The sequence below is a fragment of the Triplophysa dalaica genome, chromosome 12 (assembly GCF_015846415.1).
Source record: "Triplophysa dalaica isolate WHDGS20190420 chromosome 12, ASM1584641v1, whole genome shotgun sequence".
Taxonomy (NCBI): Eukaryota; Metazoa; Chordata; class Actinopteri; order Cypriniformes; family Nemacheilidae; genus Triplophysa; species Triplophysa dalaica.
In genome coordinates, this window is record NC_079553.1 from 8329486 (window position 1) to 8350136 (window position 20651).

A 20651-nucleotide genomic window follows, 5' to 3' on the forward strand; every position below is an offset into this window, starting at 1 on the left:
GGAACTTCTTAAACATACTATGTTGCATCAGAGTGACTTGAGAGCCGGTGTCCAACAGTCCTGTACACTCAATCTCCTGAATCAGGACACTCACCATTGGACAGCCACCAATATAAGAAGAAATGGTCCTTGGATTTTCTGATGGTTTTGCTGGCCCCACCGCCTGGACCTCTGCAGCAGGGCAAACTAGTTTAAATTCCCATTAGGAAGCACACTTTCCTTGCAGTACCTTGCTATATGTCCTGACTGTTGGCAACGCCGGCAGATCGGCCTCCCCTCTGCATCCCACATATTCGAGGAAGGCTGCCCCCTTCGTCGCCTAGAAGAAATATTTTGTGGCTGGAAATGTACATAATTAGGTTGTGCATGATTTGATTGTTTGACTGGACTAGATGACTTCAGCTCCTTCATCACCTCCTGTGTAAATTCTCGCATCTGTCCTTTAACTTCCTCCAGAATTTCTCGCTTTAATTCCGCTTTCCAGTCAGTCCCCTGTGAGCGAGAATCAATCCTACTAGGCCCATTAATAGCAGCACAAGCCAGTTCATACCTTGGTTGACTGTATTCTGCTTCCAACAGTAAAGCCTCCTGGTGGAGATCTGCAAACGTTCCTTCTGGGTTTCGGCGTGCATACGTTCTCAAGGCTCTCAAAAAAGGTCCATCCTCCAACCCCAACAACAGCTGTTCTTTCAGTTGATCTTCAACAAGGGCCCCTTCTGGACTGCGTCGCCGCAACCTGCAATAAAGCTCTCGTAATCGCGACACAAACGTCTTAAAAGACTCATCTTGCCTCTGTCTGCAACTGAAAAAATGTGATCGAAGGACAGGAAGAGGTATTTCTCCAGCATACAAGATATCTAAATGCTCAAAAATCTTATTGGCTTTATCCCTATCTCCATCGGCCAAAACACTTAATTCCCGCTTTGCATCCCCACCCAGGGCACCCATTACGATTTTAACTTTCTTTGCTTCAGGTATTTCTTGGGCTTCTAAAAGCCCTTGCATTTGTTCTTTCCAGTCTCCATACTTCAAATCACAATCAGTACCTGTAAACTTGGGCACCCAAGGGGCACCAGGAAACACTGGCATCATCATCTTTGGAAAAAAAAACAATTTCTATCAAGTGCTGTTCCACCGTTCCCGTACCCGATCCTGCCGACTACGCCAAATTATGTCAGCGGCCGATAGCTATTTAATAAAATCTATATTCAAAACTTTTGTTGTAGCCGACTACGCCACCTAGAGTTGAAACAGAGACCCCAGGAACTCACTTTTAAGAACAGGTTCTTTATCGGGGAATGGAACAGTGGAAAACAACACTCAGAAATAACAGCAAAAACTAGTTTATTTCAATAAAATTGTTAAAGGAAAATGATTTAAAAATAAAGTAGACAAAGCAAGAAACAAGTCCAAAGTCCAAAAATCCGAGCTCAAGGGACAATCAAAGTTCAACTCAGTCTCTGCTGGGCATCTGAATTGCAACTGACGTCCATACACTCTCAGTCCCACAGAGAGGCGAATATTCACTCGAGACTCCTTTAAAAATGTTGGCTGATTCAAATTCACTCATCCAGTAGAGTTATTGCAAGCAAGCTCGATCTCTTCCGTTACCGGCAACAAACTGGATTTAAAAAGGCACACCGCTAGATGAAAGTCAACGTACTCACAGCATGCCTGGACAGCAGGCCTGCTATCCAGTCCAATGTATTCACGACAGAAGAACCACGTCAGTTTTCACTCGTCTCGTCAGCCCTCACGGTAGTCTTTCGCAATCTTCACGATAGTACCTCGCAGCCGGTCATCGACCTGTCTCACACGCTGCTACTCCAATAGTGCTCCGCGACTCATCGACTGGTGTGCTCTGCTGCACTCGCTCTCATAGCTATAAGCTGTCTCACCGCAAGTGGAACAAACACTCACTCCTCGATGCAGGCACACGTGATTCGTCTCGCTCTTGCTGTGTTGATTTCAGTTACGGACACACAGCGCTGCCACAGTAGTTGCACTTTTATAGGGAAACATTCACAGCTGATCAACCCCAAAGTTGATCACTTATTAGTTAATTGAATAATAGGAGATAGAGGCGTGGCTTGGGAATACTGCTTGCAACAAAAACACAGCAATCAATACAAAGCAAAACACAGCAATTCACACAAGAGAAAACACAGCAATAATGTGAACATGCATATATATATATAAAATACATTGTGCACCACCTTTGATCCACAACATATACACAACCAAATTGAAGAACCATTTTGGCCTGTTTGATTACATAAGTTTCAGAAAGATTTTGAAACTACTTTCTTTCTGTTCTGCTGAAGTGGAAAGAGGTTCTATATAAAACAATAAAATGTTTGTACTTTAAGTACCTTTGTCTTGATTGAATGGTTCTTTGTCATTGTTGTGAAAAACCTGATGTACCACCTGTGCTTTAAAGAGTGTATATTTAAAATGGATGTGGATCCTCAGGAAAGGAATAAGCTATCAAGGAAATTTTCTCTCCTAACAAACTCTTTATAATTTACTTTACATAATTTATCCAAAAATTGTAAGATGTTTAGATACCTCAGTTTTGGTGATCAGTGTTGTCTGTTGCTGTATCATGTAATCCATCTGTCTGTTCTCTTTAGCAAGAAAACCCAAAGCAGTCTTTACCTCCCCCTATAAACAAACAGACACATGCTTGCTCAGTCTGTATACAAAAAAATCACACAGACATTTTTAAGCTTCCAGCTAAAACTACAAGCCAGAAACCATTTTGCAAGATGTATTCAACACTGATCAAGAAGCACTTTCGGTTTTGGTATTTTAACAACATTAGAACAAAACACAACCACCAGAACATTTAGAACCAAAATAAAATGTTAAAGAAGCACCTGTAAGACTTGATAATATGAACAGGAAATGGTTCTAAACAAGTGTTGTTCACAGTCTTGCAATGCAAAAATGTGCTTTCATGTAAGCATGTGTAACTTCTTAATATTTGTTTTACCTTGTTGATCTCAGCAGCCTCTTTCAAAGGTTTAAACATATGACCTTTATGTTTGTCTCCATCTCTGCAGATGACACATACCAGCTTCTGATCCGTGTCACAGAACAGTTTGAGTTTCTCATCATGCTCTGAACATACCAGCTCTGCTTCAGAAGGCTTTAAGGGTTCTCTGACATTTTTAGATTCAGGGTTTTCTGTATTATCTGCTTTACGCCTAGCAGAAAGGTGCTCTCTCACTGTCGAGGTGATGTTCCTCAGTAGACGGCTGGATTTCAGGTCGTCTTTGCTGTAAGGCTTATTGCATTCTGGACAAGCAGTAGGTCCCAAGCTGGCCTGCATGTGGCCTGTAATGCATTTTCGGCAAAAGTAGTGCTCACAAGTGAGAGTCACTGGATCTGTAAAATCGCTCAAACACACTGAACATTTTATCTGAAAAGAGAGAGGTGAATCCATTTGACTTATTTGCTGCTCGTCAAAACCTTTCTTAGGTAGAATAGAAATAAAAAACAGGAAACCTTCTCTTTAAAAAAATAAGTTTTATGTCATCCCTTATGTTGTTCAGGTAAGATTTGTTTCAAAACACTTTCGCTTAGTAATTTGACTTGTAACATCAAGTTATTGCTCCTCCCACAGTTGGCTCCAAAACTAACCCAACCGGAATGTTATACCCTTCCTCCTATCAAGTCACGAAAGGACGAAAACAGTTCTATTGTACATTGAAACTGTATATTCACAAACATTCTGTGTTAAAAGGACAAGAATGTGGCATAGCCTGTTAAACAAATAGGAGGATCCACATGAAAAGATGACGTTTCATTGTCAATGAGAGGACACTCCAATCACACACATCCCCATGTGAACTTGCATCTACTTTTCAGAACATCAACGGATTTTTAAAAGAATATCCTAATGGCTTCGAAAATGTCTTCACACCTTACGTGTCCAGTGTGTCTGTGCCTCTTCAACGATCCAGCAGTTTTGCCATGCGAGCATACGTTCTGCCGCCTGTGTATTTTGAGTTGTTTGGAATCAGGTGCTACCAGATGCCCGGAATGCAGACAAAACTTTACAAAACAGGACCTGAAAGGAAACCGAGCTCTGAGAAACCTTGTGGATGATGTACAGCAAGAACAAAAGAAGAATGAAGTGAAGAAACAGCAACATAATGCAAAGAATACGCATGCGGTGCTGTGCTCTGAGCACGAGGAACCGCTCAAACTGTTCTGTGAGGATGATCAGAAATTGGTTTGCCTCATTTGCAGAGAGGGAGAAAAACACAGTGGACACAGTTTCAAGCCTGTTAAAGAGGCTGTGGCGGCCTATGAGGTAATGACGGGTGTGAAAAAAAATATGATGGAATAGAGTTGTGCGATTTCAAACAAAATTTTTGTTTTTTGATTGTTTTAGAATGTGGCGATACAAGCATTGAGCTTCATTCACGATGAAAACAAACAAGTGGGTAAAATGATCTTTTATCAGATGAATGAAATCACAAAGTCCAAGATATGTTTTTCTGGTATTCTCATTATCAGCTTTGTTACTCAACAGTCTGTGTTTTCACAATGTACTCACATGGTTTGTTTAAGTGCAACAGAACTACAGTACCCATTCAAAAGATTGTTTAGTTAATAAATTAAACATTGAAAATTCAATAAATCGTTTATTTAATACAATTATTATACTGTAAAATAATAATACATATTAGCATAAATTTAATTAAATAGTTATATTCTTAGCCAAACACAAACCAGAAGCTAACTGGGGGCCAGGCGTGCACCCGTCCGATGGAACGGTCTATATTTCTGGAAGCAGCTAATGGACCTTGTGATGGAAATTGATTAATAAATTAAATTATATTTATTTTAAAATGTAAAAGTGCTGAAAGTTTTATGTGATAGTTAGGTTTGAAGATAGGGTTGAGGGAAAGGGGAGAATATGTACTGTTATTACAATATTAAAGTCATTATGGCGATGGAAACATAGACATATATATATTAACTAGACGCCTCATGGGGGGAAATCTTAGTGTGCCAATATTTTGCAACAGTTCCATCTGTTCTGAGCCAACAGAAGGCCTACTTTACCTCGAGCAAGTTGTTTTTTCAGCAGGATAATGCACACTGGCACACCACACGCACTGCTCAGGAATAGGATGAGGAATATGTTGAAGAGCTCAAGGGGTTGACTCGAAATAGTGACTTTAACACACATCACTTTCCTCACAACGAGGTGCCAGTGTGCCAAATGCCAATTACATCTTTAAGAAACATTTTGTAACTTTGTTTTTAATGCAATGTAGCAAAGACATTACACATTAAGGGAGTAAGAAACCAAAGGAAGAAATAAATGTTTCAAAACATAGCTTTAAGAACATCATTACAGGAGAACTATACTAGCAAACCAGACAATGGCTGTAAAGAGTCATACGTGTCTGCTGGGATTAATCATTCTCTGCTCATTTTCTGGATCATATTCCTTTTATTGCGCAATTCTGCCGGAAAAGCACAGCTAGGCGAAAGAAAGTTGTGTTTGGCTAGTGTCTAATAATATAACGAATTATATTATATTTATATTTAAAAAAAATATCATTATTTGAATGTATAATAATTGAATTAAATAAACGCTTTGTTGAATTTTGTTGTATGTTCGTTTTATTAAATAAACAATTAGTTGAATGGGTCCTGTAGTTTGGTCGCGTTTATGGTACATTGACATCTATCGGTTGAGCTTGGTTTCACAGGCTTTAGCCAGGTTCTTCTCTTTTTCTTTTGATTGCTATCAGAAATAGGCACTCTATTGTTTGTGAATGTGTACTGAACGTTAATTTGAGGTCAAAAAAGTGTGCATGCGCAGCAACTTCTGTTTATGTTGTTTAGATGAAACCGTCTATAAGAAAACTGTTATGTGCGCTGTTGTGATGTTGGATATACAGTTCTTCATGTTTTTGCCTTAATGTTTTGAACTAAACTAACAGTCAGTATCTGTTACATAGATGATACAAATTTACCAGTCACCACCTAAAATCCAGAGACCCCGTCTACTACAAATGCATCAGAAACTGAAGACAGTAAGACTTCTGTGTCATTATACAGAGGTATTAAGTGATATCACAGCACCACACTACAAACATACTGTATATTCGGATATACAGTATCAATGACAAATATCAGGGAATTGATCAAATATTTGTCATTATGTTGCCTATTTGTTCTGAACTATATATTGAATCTATAAATCATATTACTATGGATTTGATGCTTTTATATACTGTATTCTCTTTGTTGTCTGTTTTATAGTGATTATAATGAGTGTTGAGATCGCAACATCAGCTGCTCCTACTCTGATTCTTCTTCAAATCTTCTGTGCAGGAAGAGCTGGTACATCTTCACCTCTACACAATCTGATTCAAGCTGCAAAAGTCCTAAAATTATAAGAGATGTTTTTAATTTTATTTTCTCTTCTCAGAAAACAGAAGGACTCGGACCACCCAGAACACACCCTGATATCTCAATTATTTAATTAAAATATTTCTAAAATACACCTAAAAGAAATGTAATGTGTTTTTTGATGCCATTCCTTTATTCTGTTTAATGCGCATGTTTGAGGAATATTTTATGTTATTTTACTCAAATCAGAGAGTAATTAATAAATATGTCTTTCTTTGGAACCACCTCTAGAAAGACAGGAACAGTCATTTCTATCCCACAATTAAACCATCTTACATTTTCATAGGAAAGAAAATCTACACAAACAAAATAAAATAATAAATAAACTCTTAACATTTTGCAGAAAAGAGAGAATACTGTATATGCATCAACAGATAATCCATAAATTACTATCTAACCTTAAAAAATGTAAACATAATAAACAGTGATATCCCAAAATAGAACTGCTGCACTATTCTTATATTAAAGACAATGGGCCTCAATCATGGAATATTCGTGAATATGTGTGTAAGTTCCAAGTAATTTGATTGTAATTGGTGATATTGATGGATCTCATGACTCTCAGCCAATCAGATTCGAGAACCAGAAAGAACTGTTGTATAAATACATACTGTATATATATATAAAATCGTATGCTTAAAGACACAATATGTACAAATTTTGCACCAAATACCCCCAAACAACAAGGACAGAGTAATACATATTTGTTTTGTGATATTCTTGATGTGAGCCTCAGGCATTGAACGGCACAGAATAAAGTGTAAATAGGCCAGTATTTATGATAACAACAACAGCAGTAATGTAGCCTACTTATAAATCCAGTGTTTTACCAAAAATATGTTAATAATAAGATCTTTGCAATGTATACTGATGGATGTCTACTGATTGCATGAGAATGAGACAAAACTAACATCATATCTGTTGAAATATCTGAAATATCAATATGAGCCTGTGAACCAGGATAAACTGTCCTTCTGATAAACTGTTCATTCCCTCAAGATGTTACTGTAAATGAGCAGATGTTTTATCAAAACCAATTCATTTAGTGTAGCATAATCCCCTTGATGTAACCTGCGGTCCCTCTCTTGCCATTTATAAAAACACAACATGATATAGCTAATTTTATTATTTTAAAACTTGGCTTTACAATCATGAAAGAGAAAGTTTCAGAATGTTCCAGTATATTTTGTTAAATGAATGTATATGTTTAACAATGTTAATATGAGATCAGTACCATTAATATTAAATTTAGCATATATTTACATATAGACATTTATCAGACGCTGTTATCCAACGCACCTCACAGGAGAGATGAAATAATGACGCGATATATCATCTCAGATCTATTTCTACAATGCACTCTTAAAAATAAATAGAAGAACCTTTTTGTCTAAATGGTTCCATAAAGAACCCTTAACATCCGAAGATTATGTAAAGGTAGGAAAGAAGTGGTTCTTTAAAGAACATTTGACTAAATGGTTCTTTGTGAAACCAAAAATGGTTATTCGATGACATTGCTGTGAAGAACCTTCTGCACCTTTATTTTCAACATTGTGCATTAAGTATTAAATGTGTTATTGCAATTAATATTGAACAATAGGTCAGCAGTAGATTACAAACAAAAGAAACACTCATGACCCTCAAATAGCAGCATGCAAATATGAATCTACTGTAGTCATCTGTTACTCTCTAAAGTCATTTAGGTGATTTAATGAATGTTGTAGGATTAACAATCCAGATCACTGGACCGACACTTTAGAGCTTGGTGGTGTTAGCACCATATATGCATACATTGAGAGAGTCACTGTTCTCTCCCTTTAGGTACAGTCCTGGCACCAGACTAACACAGCAGGGCTGCTTTGAGCTGTAGTTTCTCTGGGCCATTCTAGACATGTTGTCAGCATTGTAGAAAGATATCTGCTTTCTCTCACAGTCAAGATACAAGCCTATTTTTCTTGGTTTGTCCCGAGTACTTAATGGAGTATCCCGTCCATCACAAGACAGGACAAATCCTTCATTATGTTTAAGGTGGAGTTGGATCTCACTCTCAGCTGACTTTGTTTTCAGATTGACTTCACCCATCATAATCCCCACTGTCCAGTCTGGTTTCTCCCCAACCTCTACCTCCCAGTAGTGCTGACCGGATTTGAAGTTTTCCACTGAAACAGTACCAGGGTTGAAGTCTTTATACAAAGCAGACATTCTGTCAGCTTGACGGATTCTGGTGCCCCCTGGTGAAACTTTTAAGTAAGAATCTCCAGGATTTTTCAAAGTTAAAATCCCAGGAACTAGAGCAAAGACACATGCATACATTTCATTAGATGACAAAATTAATTATGCAAGAATAAGTCATTTTAGTTAATGTATTTTTCTTAAAGCACAAGTATTTGTGGAATTCAATGTTAGTCCATCATCAATGTCTGTAATGTTTCACCTGGTTTGATGGATCCGAGCATCTCTTTCCACACAAAAAACTGCAGGTGAGTTTCACACAGGCCAAGGAAGAAAGTGTCTGGGACCACAGTAAGATCTTTCACCTTAGATGTATATCTGAAACAATATGTCATGTCAGCAAAAACTCAAAATCTACAAAAATGTTGACACTTTTATATGATTGTGCTCTGAAAGGGATACTTCACCCGAAAATGTATATTCTGTCATGAATTATTGCCCCTCCAAGCGTTCTGTTGTGTTTGGCATGTTAGCAACTGAAAGAGATCAGTAGGCAAAATTAAAAGGTAAGTCAAAGGTCCCGTAGAACTGGTTGCTTTCCTAAATTCCTCAAAATATGTTCTGTTGAACAGAAAAAAACTACAGTTTTCAGAATTTTTATTTTTGGGTAGAGCATCCCTTTAATAGCAGCACTGTTTCTTATGTACTTGATAACTTCTGGTGTCACACTCCCTTTGTTCTTCATGCCCTCAATCACTGGAAATCCTTTTTCATTCCACCACTGTATAAAATAATACAAATCATATTATGTGTTTACATTCACACTACAGTAAAAGGTACTGTAAGTGTTAGATCATTAAAAGTTTAAGTGTTAGTCTTGTCATGATTCCGCCATCATGTCATGTGTATTCTTGGCCTTGGGGCGGAATCAAGCCATAGCCTTAGGTTTTACAGAGAGAGGTTTAAAGCATCAGGGATCGTCATACTCTCTCTCTGAGTCTCGTCTGTGTTTACCGCTCTTTCGTCTCGTTCACCTTCCCATCGGTGTTACATCCCCTACACCTGTTCCCTTGTCAATTATCCTTTGTTAGTTTCCCTTTAAATAGCCCTCGTGTTCATTGTCTAGTGCTCGTGCATTGTATTCTGCGTGTGTAACCGCTGTATCCCGTGTGTTGTTTGTGCCATGCCTGCCTTGATGACGTTGTGTCATTGTTCACCTGTGATCAACTGTGATCAACTGTGATTTATTGTAATCGTTTCAAGTGTTTTAGTCTAGTGTCTGTGTAGTCAGTTTATGTTCTTTTGTTGCCTGTTTATCGTGCATTGTTTGCCCCATCGTGGGTTTTTGTTTTTTTGTTTGTTATAATAAAGTATTTGTGTTAAACACCGCTGCCTGCAATTGGGATCTTTCCTACAATTCAGAAGTATTTCTTTCCATTATACATTTTAATAGCCAACCTTCATTCAGATATATATATTCTATGAATGTTACCTGTAAAAAAAGATCGAGTTGTTCAATCTTCAGCCCAGACTGCAGCAGAAACTCCTTCCCTTTACTCTCCATAAATCTTCTGTCTATCACTGACCGGTTCTTCTGCATGAATTCAGTAATTTTATTCTCCTGTTTTTGCAACTGTTTCTTCACCTCATCCTCTTTTTGGCGCAGGAACTGGTGCATTTCTTCAAACTGAGCAGAGATCTGAGCTAATAGGGTTTTGGATTTCTCCTGAGATTGTAAAAAAGAGAAGATTTTTCTCACTTTCATTTCTCGCTGTTTTTAAACACTTAAACTATTAAAATAAAGGTGCTATACACAACCAAATTGAAGAACCATTTTGGCCTGTTTGATTACATAAGTTTCAGAAAGATTTTGAAACTACTTTCTTTCTGTTCTGCTGAAGTGGAAAGAGGTTCTATATAAAACAATAAAATGTTTGTACTTTAAGTACCTTTGTCTTGATTGAATGGTTCTTTGTCATTGTTGTGAAAAACCTGATGTACCACCTGTGCTTTAAAGAGTGTATATTTAAAATGGATGTGGATCCTCAGGAAAGGAATAAGCTATCAAGGAAATGTTCTCTCCTAACAAACTCTTTATAATTTCCTTTACATAATTTATCCAAAAATTGTAAGATGTTTAGATACCTCAGTTTTGGTGATCAGTGTTGTCTGTTGCTGTATCATGTAATCCATCTGTCTGTTCTCTTTAGCAAGAAAACCCAAAGCAGTCTTTACCTCCCCCTATAAACAAACAGACACATGCTTGCTCAGTCTGTATACAAAAAAATCACACAGACATTTTTAAGCTTCCAGCTAAAACTACAAGCCAGAAACCATTTTGCAAGATGTATTCAACACTGATCAAGAAGCACTTTCGGTTTTGGTATTTTAACAACATTAGAACAAAACACAACCACCAGAACATTTAGAACCAAAATAAAATGTTAAAGAAGCACCTGTAAGACTTGATAATATGAACAGGAAATGGTTCTAAACAAGTGTTGTTCACAGTCTTGCAATGCAAAAATGTGCTTTCATGTAAGCATGTGTAACTTCTTAATATTTGTTTTACCTTGTTGATCTCAGCAGCCTCTTTCAAAGGTTTAAACATATGACCTTTATGTTTGTCTCCATCTCTGCAGATGACACATACCAGCTTCTGATCCGTGTCACAGAACAGTTTGAGTTTCTCATCATGCTCTGAACATACCAGCTCTGCTTCAGAAGGCTTTAAGGGTTCTCTGACATTTTTAGATTCAGGGTTTTCTGTATTATCTGCTTTACGCCTAGCAGAAAGGTGCTCTCTCACTGTCGAGGTGATGTTCCTCAGTAGACGGCTGGATTTCAGGTCGTCTTTGCTGTAAGGCTTATTGCATTCTGGACAAGCAGTAGGTCCCAAGCTGGCCTGCATGTGGCCTGTAATGCATTTTCGGCAAAAGTAGTGCTCACAAGTGAGAGTCACTGGATCTGTAAAATCGCTCAAACACACTGAACATTTTATCTGAAAAGACAGAGGTGAATCCATTTGACTTATTTGCTGCTCGTCAAAACCTTTCTTAGGTAGAATAGAAATAAAAAACAGGAAACCTTCTCTTTAAAAAAATAAGTTTTATGTCATCCCTTATGTTGTTCAGGTAAGATTTGTTTCAAAACACTTTCGCTTAGTAATTTGACTTGTAACATCAAGTTATTGCTCCTCCCACAGTTGGCTCCAAAACTAACCCAACCGGAATGTTATACCCTTCCTCCTATCAAGTCACGAAAGGACGAAAACAGTTCTATTGTACATTGAAACTGTATATTCACAAACATTCTGTGTTAAAAGAACAAGAATGTGGCATAGCCTGTTAAACAAATAGGAGGATCCACATGAAAACATGACGTTTCATTGTCAATGAGAGGACACTCCAATCACACACATCCCCATGTGAACTTGCATCTACTTTTCAGAACATCAACGGATTTTTAAAAGAATATCCTAATGGCTTCGAAAATGTCTTCACACCTTACGTGTCCAGTGTGTCTGTGCCTCTTCAACGATCCAACAGTTTTGCCATGCGAGCATACGTTCTGCCGCCTGTGTATTTTGAGTTGTTTGGAATCAGGTGCTACCAGATGCCCGGAATGCAGACAAAACTTTACAAAACAGGACCTGAAAGGAAACCGAGCTCTGAGAAACCTTGTGGATGATGTACAGCAAGAACAAAAGAAGAATGAAGTGAAGAAACAGCAACATAATGCAAAGAATACGCATGCGGTGCTGTGCTCTGAGCACGAGGAACCGCTCAAACTGTTCTGTGAGGATGATCAGAAATTGGTTTGCCTCATTTGCAGAGAGGGAGAAAAACACAGTGGACACAGTTTCAAGCCTGTTAAAGAGGCTGTGGCGGCCTATGAGGTAATGACGGGTGTGAAAAAAAATATGATGGAATAGAGTTGTGCGATTTCAAACTGTTTTTTGATTGTTTTAGAATGTGGCGATACAAGCATTGAGCTTCATTCACGATGAAAACAAACAAGTGGGTGAAATGATCTTTTATCAGATGAATGAAATCACAAAATCCAAGGTATGTTTTTCTGGTATTCTCATTATCAGCTTTGTTACTCCTCGTAGAGTCTGTGTTTACGCAATGTATTCACATTTTATCCATTGTGAATCTATAGGAAAGAGGCAACAATCTTGAGGAAAGAATACATGCGCAGTTTAAGAAAATGCATGACTTCTTGAGGGAAAAGGAGGAAATAATGATAAAGCTACTACAGAGAGAATCAGACAGTGCAGAGGTCACAATGAAGCAAAACGCATCACTCCTGGGAGACTTGCAAATAAATGGAAACCAAGTGATGTCTTGTTTGGAGTCAGGACTAAAGTGTACCCAACCTGAGACGTTTTTACAGGTAACTGTCTAATAGGCTACACCTGTAACATGTTTGAATACTAATTTAACTCATTTGTTTTGGATTTCATGAATCTATAAACTGATTTTATTGTCTTCAGTGGTGGAGTGAAGAAGGTTCCGATGTTGTCAAAAACATCACTGCCACCGACAACAAAGACATCACACCTTTCTTCCAGGCCCAGTAAGATGTGTTTCTCTGTGTTTCTCTTAGTGCTTACGAAAGAAAAGCAGTTAAATCATCAACCTTGCCTTAGTGACTCCTACATTGTTGGGTTTTCAATCAAGTAGTCCTATGGAGTGAATGTTTGTAACCTAATAATATTCCCCACTGACTTATCTCATATATACAGTTATACATACAGTATAACATCAAATGTCTTATACAAAAGGGGTGAAACTGACCAAATTAATGTTTTTCAAAGATTTAGGTCAAGACTTTATGGTAATCATGTGATTTCTGACCACTTCACTATTGGCCCTTATGAAAGTTATCTGCCAATGATTGTTTGCAGAGACATGCTAGATTCAGTTAAACAAGGTGAGTCAAGCCTTTATAAACATCAATGTTGAAACAAGCTTTTAAATCTTTGGTTTCTATCCAATTTTGTTATACCACCAGATTATTCCCATATAAACATATCAGGGTTTTTTAATAAATTGCAACCCTTCCCCAGCTGTGAATGTGATGCACAATTTGTCACAACCCAGAAGTATGTTTTTTATAACACAAAATAAATACAAATGTTGAAATGTATAATTTATGCTATCTGTTTTTCCTAAGACCTGAATACATCTATAATACACGAAGACATGAAACTGTCTATCAGAAAAGACAGCCACCCGCAGCTAGACGGGCAGGAGTACTTTGCAAGAGTTCTGCCGTTTTACAATGGTAATAGAAACAGTAATGTGGAAGACAAGCAAACTTGGTTGTACTGGGAAGTTGCCATAGGAACCGAACCAGGATGGGAAAACGGGCTTACAGTAAAATACTATCCAAAGCAGAAGCATGCCACTTTCTTGAAGACTTTTTCACTAGTAGTAACCCCTAAAAGCTTTGAGAAATTAGCTCTTTTAGTAAAACATAACAGACTATATGCTGTAAGAGGTGATGAAGAAACCTTACTTGTCAACCAGGTTGTTCCTAGAAGAGTTGGAGTTTATATAGACTGTGAGAAATGTCAGGTCGTGTATTGCAATGCAGACAATATGTCTCTCATTCACACAATGTGGTGTGGAAATAAATGATGGATATATAAATACAACTATACAAACGCTGGGTTTCTTTAAACCCATGGCCAGGTCAAAATGGCACAAACCCATATGCTTGGATGTTTTAGCCTAAAATTCTGGGTTGTTTTACCCAAGGTTGAATCAAATATAAACAGTTGCGTTTGTCCTTTTTGACCCACCTATGAGTTAAAAATATAGGGTTAATGCTAATCTATCGTTGGTTTTGAAATGTGATTAGTGCCTAGTATATTATTAGTAATATATTTATAAAAATAAATGTATGAATAAAGCACATTTAAAATCAGTTTTGGGTTAAGGGGTAGAAGTTACGCATTGAGTTTTGCATTTTTAGTGTTTGGTTCTGTTTCTCAAATTTGGTGGGTATATAATTAAATAATTTTTATGTTAATGTGTTGTTAATTTCTTAGCCGAAGGTCTCTATTAAAGGCCTCTAAATTAACTGGCATATTTTATCACAAGTTGAATGAAAATTGGCACAATTAATGTTTAGACTGTGTGACACAACCTCTTTCAAACACCTCAAAATCTTGGATGTGGAAATCTTGGAAATCTTGTGTTCCTCGATGGATGCTTCTTCTGTTATTGTTATGTTCCAGATGAGAACCATTACTGTTAAAACTACCTCTGATGAGTAGACCCTACATAGCATGTGTCATAGTGCTAAGAAATTGACATAATTTGGTATGGTTTTTGTTAAAATATTACAGAATATACATACCATAAGATGTAAATTATTGTTACACCTTTTATAGAAAATGTGAAATAGGAAATGTATGTTTATTAATTTACCAGCAACCAAAGAATGTTCAGTCCAAATCTCTGGTATGTTAGAAGAGACGCAGAAGTTCTCCAGACAGCAGGAACAGGAAGTGAAACAGTTGGAGACAAAGGGAACACTGCTGCTGAGGTCATGCAGAATAGCCTTTCCATCCTAAACCAACAGCTGCAAGAGGAGAGAGGCAGAAAAAAAATCTATAAAGTTAGTTCAGTGCCGTGTTTAAATATGTGAAACTGCAGGGGGAACTGTTGAATGAACATCTATTCTAAGCCAGTGATTGAGGAATCCTCTGTGTTGCAATTTTGTGCAAGTGCTGTGTCATACTTCTGACTCATGCTTGTTCTTTTTTGTGCATAGTTTAATGTCATTTCAGTGTGAAATGCTGGAATAACTCCTGAATTAGGTTAAGCAAAACATTACAAATCCAGCAAGATGGTATGCTCTTGTTCCCCAATATGGACATTAAAACAAATTGTGAAAACAAACAACTAACACAGAATAAAAATAATAATTGACACAATCCATTTTAAAGAAAATCTATTAATTATTTTAAGTTTTTCTCTCTTTTGTTTGGGGTTTTTAAAGATAAGGGCATGTAATGTACACAGTCTGTACACAATTTCACTATGCATGTCTAATTGAAGTGACATATATAAGTGATTTACAGTTCAATTGACACTTGATATTGACAACACATGGTAAAGGGTTTTCTTAACTATTCCTTTTTAAAGGTTGACATGATTTCTTATTTTTTTATTCTCACCGTACATTTGTACATAGCAAGTTTCATTTTTCCCTACACTCGGCAGAGACCATCCTTATTAACTTAAACTGAACCTGCAGGAAAAGTAAAAAAATCACAGGGCACATCTACCCAAGTTTTGGAGCGCGAGTCCAGCACTGCGCAGTCTTCTCCATGAATCCCACCCGACTGGTGATTATCCGGCTCATCATCATTCCAGAATCTACAAATGAACAGGAAAAACATACTATTTTAAAATACAAAGATACTTTTAACAGGGTGGAATATTTAAAGGCCTGCAGGCCTATTACAAAAACTGCAACTGGTTCAAAACGTGGCAGCTCGAGTTCTTACACGTACAAAAAAGTATGAGCATATAACCCCGGTTCTGTCAACCTTGCTGGTCAACCTTCCTGGTTACCTAAAAAGCATCGAATTAACTTTAAGATCTTGTTTATTACCTATAAAGCCCTACATGGTCTAGCGCCGCAGTATTTGAATGAACTTCTATTGTATTACAATCCTCCACGTGCATTACGCTCTCAGGCGTCCAGTCAGTTGGTTATACCTAGAATTTCAAAATCAAGTGCAGGTGGTAGATCCTTTTCTTATCTAGCGCCTTAACTTTGGAATTTCTTCCCTGTACTGTCCGGGAGGCAGACACACTCTGTCAGTTTAAATCTAGACTAAAGACGCATCTTTTTAATCTTGCATACACTACACTTCCATAAAATTAATCCTCAAAGGATTTAGGCTGCATTATTTAGATCAACCGGAACCAGGAACACATCCAACAACAGATGATGTACTTGTTGCATCAAAGAGTGCAGAACAGTACTCTACTCTCAGCCAGTCTGTACCAAGGTTACCGCAGGATGCAGTTCATACCCAGACCCGATGGCAGACCTGAGAATGGGAAGCGGTGACCTGACAAGAGCTGAGAGGATAGAGCTGTATAAAGGACGCGGAATATAAATTCTTAATATTTGATAAAAATACAATGAGACATTAGATGAGATCATAGTTAACCAATGTAAACAAATAAATATTATAGTGTTACCAAAAGTGTGTGCCGTCATGATGGTACTGCTAGATTGAAGTGCTGCATTCGATACGATTAACCATGAGGTCTTACTGTCTTGGCTTGAGCAAGATGTGGGGATCAAAGGGAATATATTAAGTTGGTTTCAGTCTTATCTTAAAAATAGACTTTTCTCTATCAATATAGGTTGGTGCCATTCGGGTGTGGTCCCCCTCACGTGTGGGGTCCCCCAAGGATCTATCTTGGCCCCCTTAGTGTTTTCCCATTATATGCTTCCCTAAGGTTCTATCTTTTAAAAAGCATGGCTTGTTCTACCACTGCTTATCTTTTGGATGTAAAAGCCTGGATGTCAGCAATTTTTTTAACATTGAAATGAGAGTAAATGGGTGAACATTGTGTTCGGCTGCCCTGATATTCCAAACATTACTCAGTAAAATTCTGGTGTTTTGACATCTTCAGCAAAACCACGTGTAAAACACTTTGGTGTGGTGTGGTAGTGCGAGTAAATTTGATAGGCAAATAAATTCAGTTGTAAATCAATGTCCCTGCCCTGGATTCCAGTCTGCTCGAGAATTGATTTCAAAGTGCTCTTGCTTGTTTTTAAATGTTTATCTTTATGATCTGCTGTTTCAACACCATCCGGTAAGAAGTCATAGATCTGCCAATCAGAGACTGTTAACTGTTTCAAAGTCCAAACGGAAATTCAGGGGTGACCACGCTTTTGGGGTAGCCGCACCTAAACTCTGGAACAGTTTACCTATCCAGATTAGAACTTCACAAACTTTACAAACTTTTAAAGTAAAGTTAAAAACATATCTTTGTGCTATGTGATGTTTCTTGTTTTATGTTGTTGTTGCTGTTGTTATTTTACTTATAACATTGAACAGCACATTGGTCTATCTGTGATTGTCTTTAGTTGTGCTTTACAAATAAATTGTGCTTGAAAAATTGTATGTGATTATTTGCTTTTTGATGTTTTACTTTTTTTGTTCCTCTTTATTGTTTTTTTTTCTTTACTATATTTAACAAACTTCTTACTAAACAAATACATAAAAGGTTGGCTTAGATGTTTGTGCTTTTGGACTTCACCAAATGTTCATTGAGAAACATGTTACAGGAAATTGTCTCCAAAAAGACATTTGAATTTCGATTTTTTTTTCATTTTGGCAATTATCTTTGTATTGCATCACCAGTTCTCCTCTCTTTTTCCTATGTCTGACAGTGTTTACCCTTCTCCCGCCTTCATATTCATGTTTTGGCTCACTCGCTCTCTCTCTCTCTCTCTCTCTCTCTCTATCTATCTATCTCTCTCTTTTTTTCTCTGTCTCTTGAGGGTGTATTTGTAAAGCTGCACGAAAGGAAGAGGGAGGCTGGAATGAATTGGAGGGAGGGAATGCTCTGGTGTGAGTGGTTAAAAGGAGCAGTTGCTACAAGTCTCAGCAGCAAAACCTGAGGCTTCCTGGCTATTCTTTTCAGTCTCTCTACATTATTGATTTTTGTTTCAAATTTGTATAAAAACATTACTGTTTCGGGCAGTCTGATCAAGTAGCTCTGTCTTTATAGTAGAACCAAGCAGTTGACAGATCTACTGTACTTCTTATTGTAAAATGGAAGAGATTGAAAACTATACCGCTCTACAAGACTTTACAGAGGATGTCTCTCATAGTGGGGACAGACCTATACTCAACACATTACAGGGCAAACAAGGTAACGTACATGTACATTTATGTCTGTGATGTGTGTGAACTGGGAGCGGAGAGTTGGTTAGAATTTGTGTCAAATGTGTGCATGCAGTCAGAGTAATAAACAAATGATCTAACATTGATCTTGTATTCCATCAGGTGTTTATAAAGGGATAAACTGTTTGAGAGGGCAGACTTCTCTTGTACTGTTTGTGGGTCTATTGGCCTCTGTTTGCGCAAACATAGCACTCGGTGTCCTCTGTAAGTAAACACACTTTCATACCACATGTTCACAGTGTCCTTCAGTGTGTGCTTCTGCTATAGTCAAAATACATGAAATGTATGTAAATCTAGGCCTACATGAGTGATACTTTGTTATATTGATGGATATTAAATTGTATAGTCATTAGCATGACAAATATCATATATTTGTGTAACCAAACCATACAGCTGCATACAAATAAAATGATGCAAACCAAAGATGCATAAACATACAATAAATAAAAATTAAAAAACAAGGCTGTTACTAAAAACAGCATGAGACACACATAATCATGTCACATGACTCACTGTCCTTCACTGTGCCAGACAGACACATATTGTGCTACTGTCACTGGTCTTTCTCTTTGTGCTTAAAGCTATTTTTTATTTTTGTAAACTCACTCTCTTTCTCTCCTTTTCTAGTAGTAAACAGTGCCGGATCATCTCCCACAGCAGAGTCAGCCAGGGGTGAAGAACCTAAAGTTGCCTCTCTTTCTCTCAAACTCACTGCCATGCAAGAACGCTTCTCCCGTCTTTGCTCTGAATACACAACTCTTGGAGAGACATGTTCAAAACCAGGTGAAACATTCTTCAAATGTGATTTACTTATTTATTTTTGGCCTTTAATAACCTCAATGGCTTCATAATGAGATCAAACACAATTCCTACAATAAAAAAACTTACCTTGCGGTTTTTACTTTGTTACTCTTTCCATCATTTGCACATATTTTCTTTAATAAACTCTCCTCTTTAGTGATCCAGTGTAGGCCATGTCCAGAGGCTTGGCTGCATTTAGAAGGCAGGTGTTATTTCTTTAGCGAGGATAAACTTGACTGGAAGCACAGCAAAGAGGGCTGTGCATCCATGGGCGGCCATCTAACTATACTGCACAGCCATGAACAACATGTAAGTGTGTTTTCGAATCGATTTGAGTTAATTGTTCTTAATGGTCTATCCACTGTTATAGTAAGTAAACAAACGTTGTTGCTTTTTGTTTGTGTTTTAATGTAGCACATCTTGGAAAGTGTTGCACGTAACCTTGGTGGATTTGACTATCACTTCTGGATTGGTTTATCAGACACTGAGACTGAAGGGGTGTGGAAATGGGTGGACGACACAGTTGTTAATCAGACGTATGTCCACACGTGCACACGTTTCTATGACCATGACACGAAATCTTTGTTCTATTGTTTTTAAAACTGTGCTTAACCAGTGATATTTAAATATTCCACCCTGTTAAAAGTATCTGTGTATTTTAATATAGTATGTTTTTCCTGTTCATTTGTAGATTCTGGAATGATGATGAGCCGGATAATCACCAGTCGGGTGGGATTCATGGAGAAGACTGCGCAGTGCTGGACTCGCGCTCCAAAACTTGGGTCGATGTGCCCTGTGATTTCAATTACAAACGTATCTGTGAGATGGATCCAATCACCATCGACGTGTAAAAGTGTGCAAAAGTATTAAAAAATAAAATAAGACATTTGGTAACATTTTATTTTACGGTGCCCTTGTTACGTATGTATTTACAATAGTATTTACTATAAATTATGCATAGTTACATTTAACTAAGTCTTAAAACAAATCCTACACTGTGAGATAAGCACTGTATAATAAAGTGTTACCAGACATTTCTTATGAAATCTTTGTAAAAATGTAAATTTCCCAATTTTTCTATAAACGATATTAAAACTTCAACTGGTGTTGTTGTCATTTGTGCGTAAATGTTTAACTATTTTGGAAGGTTTTAGGAGAAATTCAAACATTACACAATACTAGTTTTCCCGTTTGCCACAAACGATTTCCCATAAATACTCTGACGTAAGCAGAAATGTGTCCAGTAACGGTTTTAAATGTGTGGAAATCAAACTTTTAAGCA

General features: G+C 37.4%; 4 protein-coding genes across 6 annotated transcripts; 3 read left to right on the forward strand and 1 right to left on the reverse strand.

The window, feature by feature from the left end:
- The first annotated feature begins 3845 nt into the window (after nucleotides 1-3845).
- Nucleotides 3846-6678, forward strand: LOC130433371 (zinc-binding protein A33-like). Its single transcript, XM_056763205.1, has 5 exons — nucleotides 3846-4321; nucleotides 4403-4450; nucleotides 5988-6089; nucleotides 6292-6372; nucleotides 6461-6678. The coding sequence occupies exons 1-4, from the start codon at nucleotides 3905-3907 to the stop codon at nucleotides 6292-6294; spliced, it is 570 nt and encodes a 189-aa protein (XP_056619183.1). The 5' UTR covers nucleotides 3846-3904; the 3' UTR covers nucleotides 6295-6372; nucleotides 6461-6678.
- Nucleotides 6679-7663: 985 nt separating this feature from the next.
- LOC130432808 (nuclear factor 7, ovary-like) lies at nucleotides 7664-11753 on the reverse strand. Of its 2 annotated transcripts, XM_056762313.1 has the most exons (7): nucleotides 11186-11753; nucleotides 10759-10854; nucleotides 10563-10622; nucleotides 10106-10339; nucleotides 9321-9394; nucleotides 8876-8991; nucleotides 7664-8729 (listed from the first exon to the last, which is right to left on the reverse strand). In XM_056762313.1, the coding sequence occupies exons 1-7, from the start codon at nucleotides 11636-11638 to the stop codon at nucleotides 8197-8199; spliced, it is 1566 nt and encodes a 521-aa protein (XP_056618291.1). In that variant the 5' UTR covers nucleotides 11639-11753; the 3' UTR covers nucleotides 7664-8196. The 2 variants fall into 2 exon arrangements, with proteins under 2 accessions (XP_056618291.1, XP_056618292.1); XM_056762314.1 differs by lacking the exon at nucleotides 10563-10622.
- Nucleotides 11754-11948: 195 nt separating this feature from the next.
- LOC130432809 (zinc-binding protein A33-like) lies at nucleotides 11949-14655 on the forward strand. The gene is made up of 6 exons (XM_056762315.1): nucleotides 11949-12511; nucleotides 12585-12680; nucleotides 12778-13011; nucleotides 13112-13194; nucleotides 13436-13551; nucleotides 13795-14655. Exons 1-6 carry the CDS (start codon nucleotides 12095-12097, stop codon nucleotides 14259-14261), a joined length of 1413 nt encoding a protein of 470 aa, XP_056618293.1. The 5' UTR covers nucleotides 11949-12094; the 3' UTR covers nucleotides 14262-14655.
- A 3521-nt stretch (nucleotides 14656-18176) lies between these two features.
- cldc1 (C-type lectin domain containing 1) lies at nucleotides 18177-20470 on the forward strand. 2 transcript variants are annotated; one of them, XM_056762318.1, is made up of 6 exons: nucleotides 18177-18536; nucleotides 18671-18772; nucleotides 19199-19351; nucleotides 19527-19678; nucleotides 19784-19905; nucleotides 20061-20470. In XM_056762318.1, exons 1-6 carry the CDS (start codon nucleotides 18437-18439, stop codon nucleotides 20218-20220), a joined length of 789 nt encoding a protein of 262 aa, XP_056618296.1. In that variant the 5' UTR covers nucleotides 18177-18436; the 3' UTR covers nucleotides 20221-20470. The 2 variants fall into 2 exon arrangements, with proteins under 2 accessions (XP_056618296.1, XP_056618295.1); XM_056762317.1 differs by having other exon boundaries at nucleotides 18182-18536; nucleotides 19196-19351.
- Nucleotides 20471-20651: the final 181 nt, after the last annotated feature.

Excerpts from the sequence above, each read along its gene's own strand:
- LOC130433371 (XM_056763205.1), top strand. The coding sequence starts at position 3,905 with ATGGCTTCGAAAATGTCTTCACACCTTACGTGTCCAGTGTGTCTGTGC. Across the intron at positions 4,322-4,402 it reads AGGCTGTGGCGGCCTATGAG|AATGTGGCGATACAAGCATT; the intron begins GTAATGACGGGT and ends TGATTGTTTTAG. Across the intron at positions 4,451-5,987 it reads TTCACGATGAAAACAAACAA|ATGATACAAATTTACCAGTC; the intron begins GTGGGTAAAATG and ends TCTGTTACATAG.
- LOC130432808 (XM_056762313.1), bottom strand. The coding sequence starts at position 11,638 with ATGGATTCACCTCTGTCTTTTCAGATAAAATGTTCAGTGTGTTTGAGC. Across the intron at positions 10,623-10,758 it reads CACTGATCACCAAAACTGAG|CACAGGTGGTACATCAGGTT; the intron begins GTATCTAAACAT and ends CACTCTTTAAAG. Across the intron at positions 10,340-10,562 it reads ACCATTCAATCAAGACAAAG|GAGAAATCCAAAACCCTATT; the intron begins GTACTTAAAGTA and ends TTACAATCTCAG.
- LOC130432809 (XM_056762315.1), top strand. The coding sequence starts at position 12,095 with ATGGCTTCGAAAATGTCTTCACACCTTACGTGTCCAGTGTGTCTGTGC. Across the intron at positions 13,012-13,111 it reads AACCTGAGACGTTTTTACAG|TGGTGGAGTGAAGAAGGTTC; the intron begins GTAACTGTCTAA and ends TATTGTCTTCAG. Across the intron at positions 13,552-13,794 it reads GCTAGATTCAGTTAAACAAG|ACCTGAATACATCTATAATA; the intron begins GTGAGTCAAGCC and ends GTTTTTCCTAAG.
- cldc1 (XM_056762317.1), top strand. The coding sequence starts at position 18,437 with ATGGAAGAGATTGAAAACTATACCGCTCTACAAGACTTTACAGAGGAT. Across the intron at positions 19,352-19,526 it reads AGAGACATGTTCAAAACCAG|TGATCCAGTGTAGGCCATGT; the intron begins GTGAAACATTCT and ends TCTCCTCTTTAG. Across the intron at positions 19,679-19,783 it reads TGCACAGCCATGAACAACAT|CACATCTTGGAAAGTGTTGC; the intron begins GTAAGTGTGTTT and ends GTTTTAATGTAG.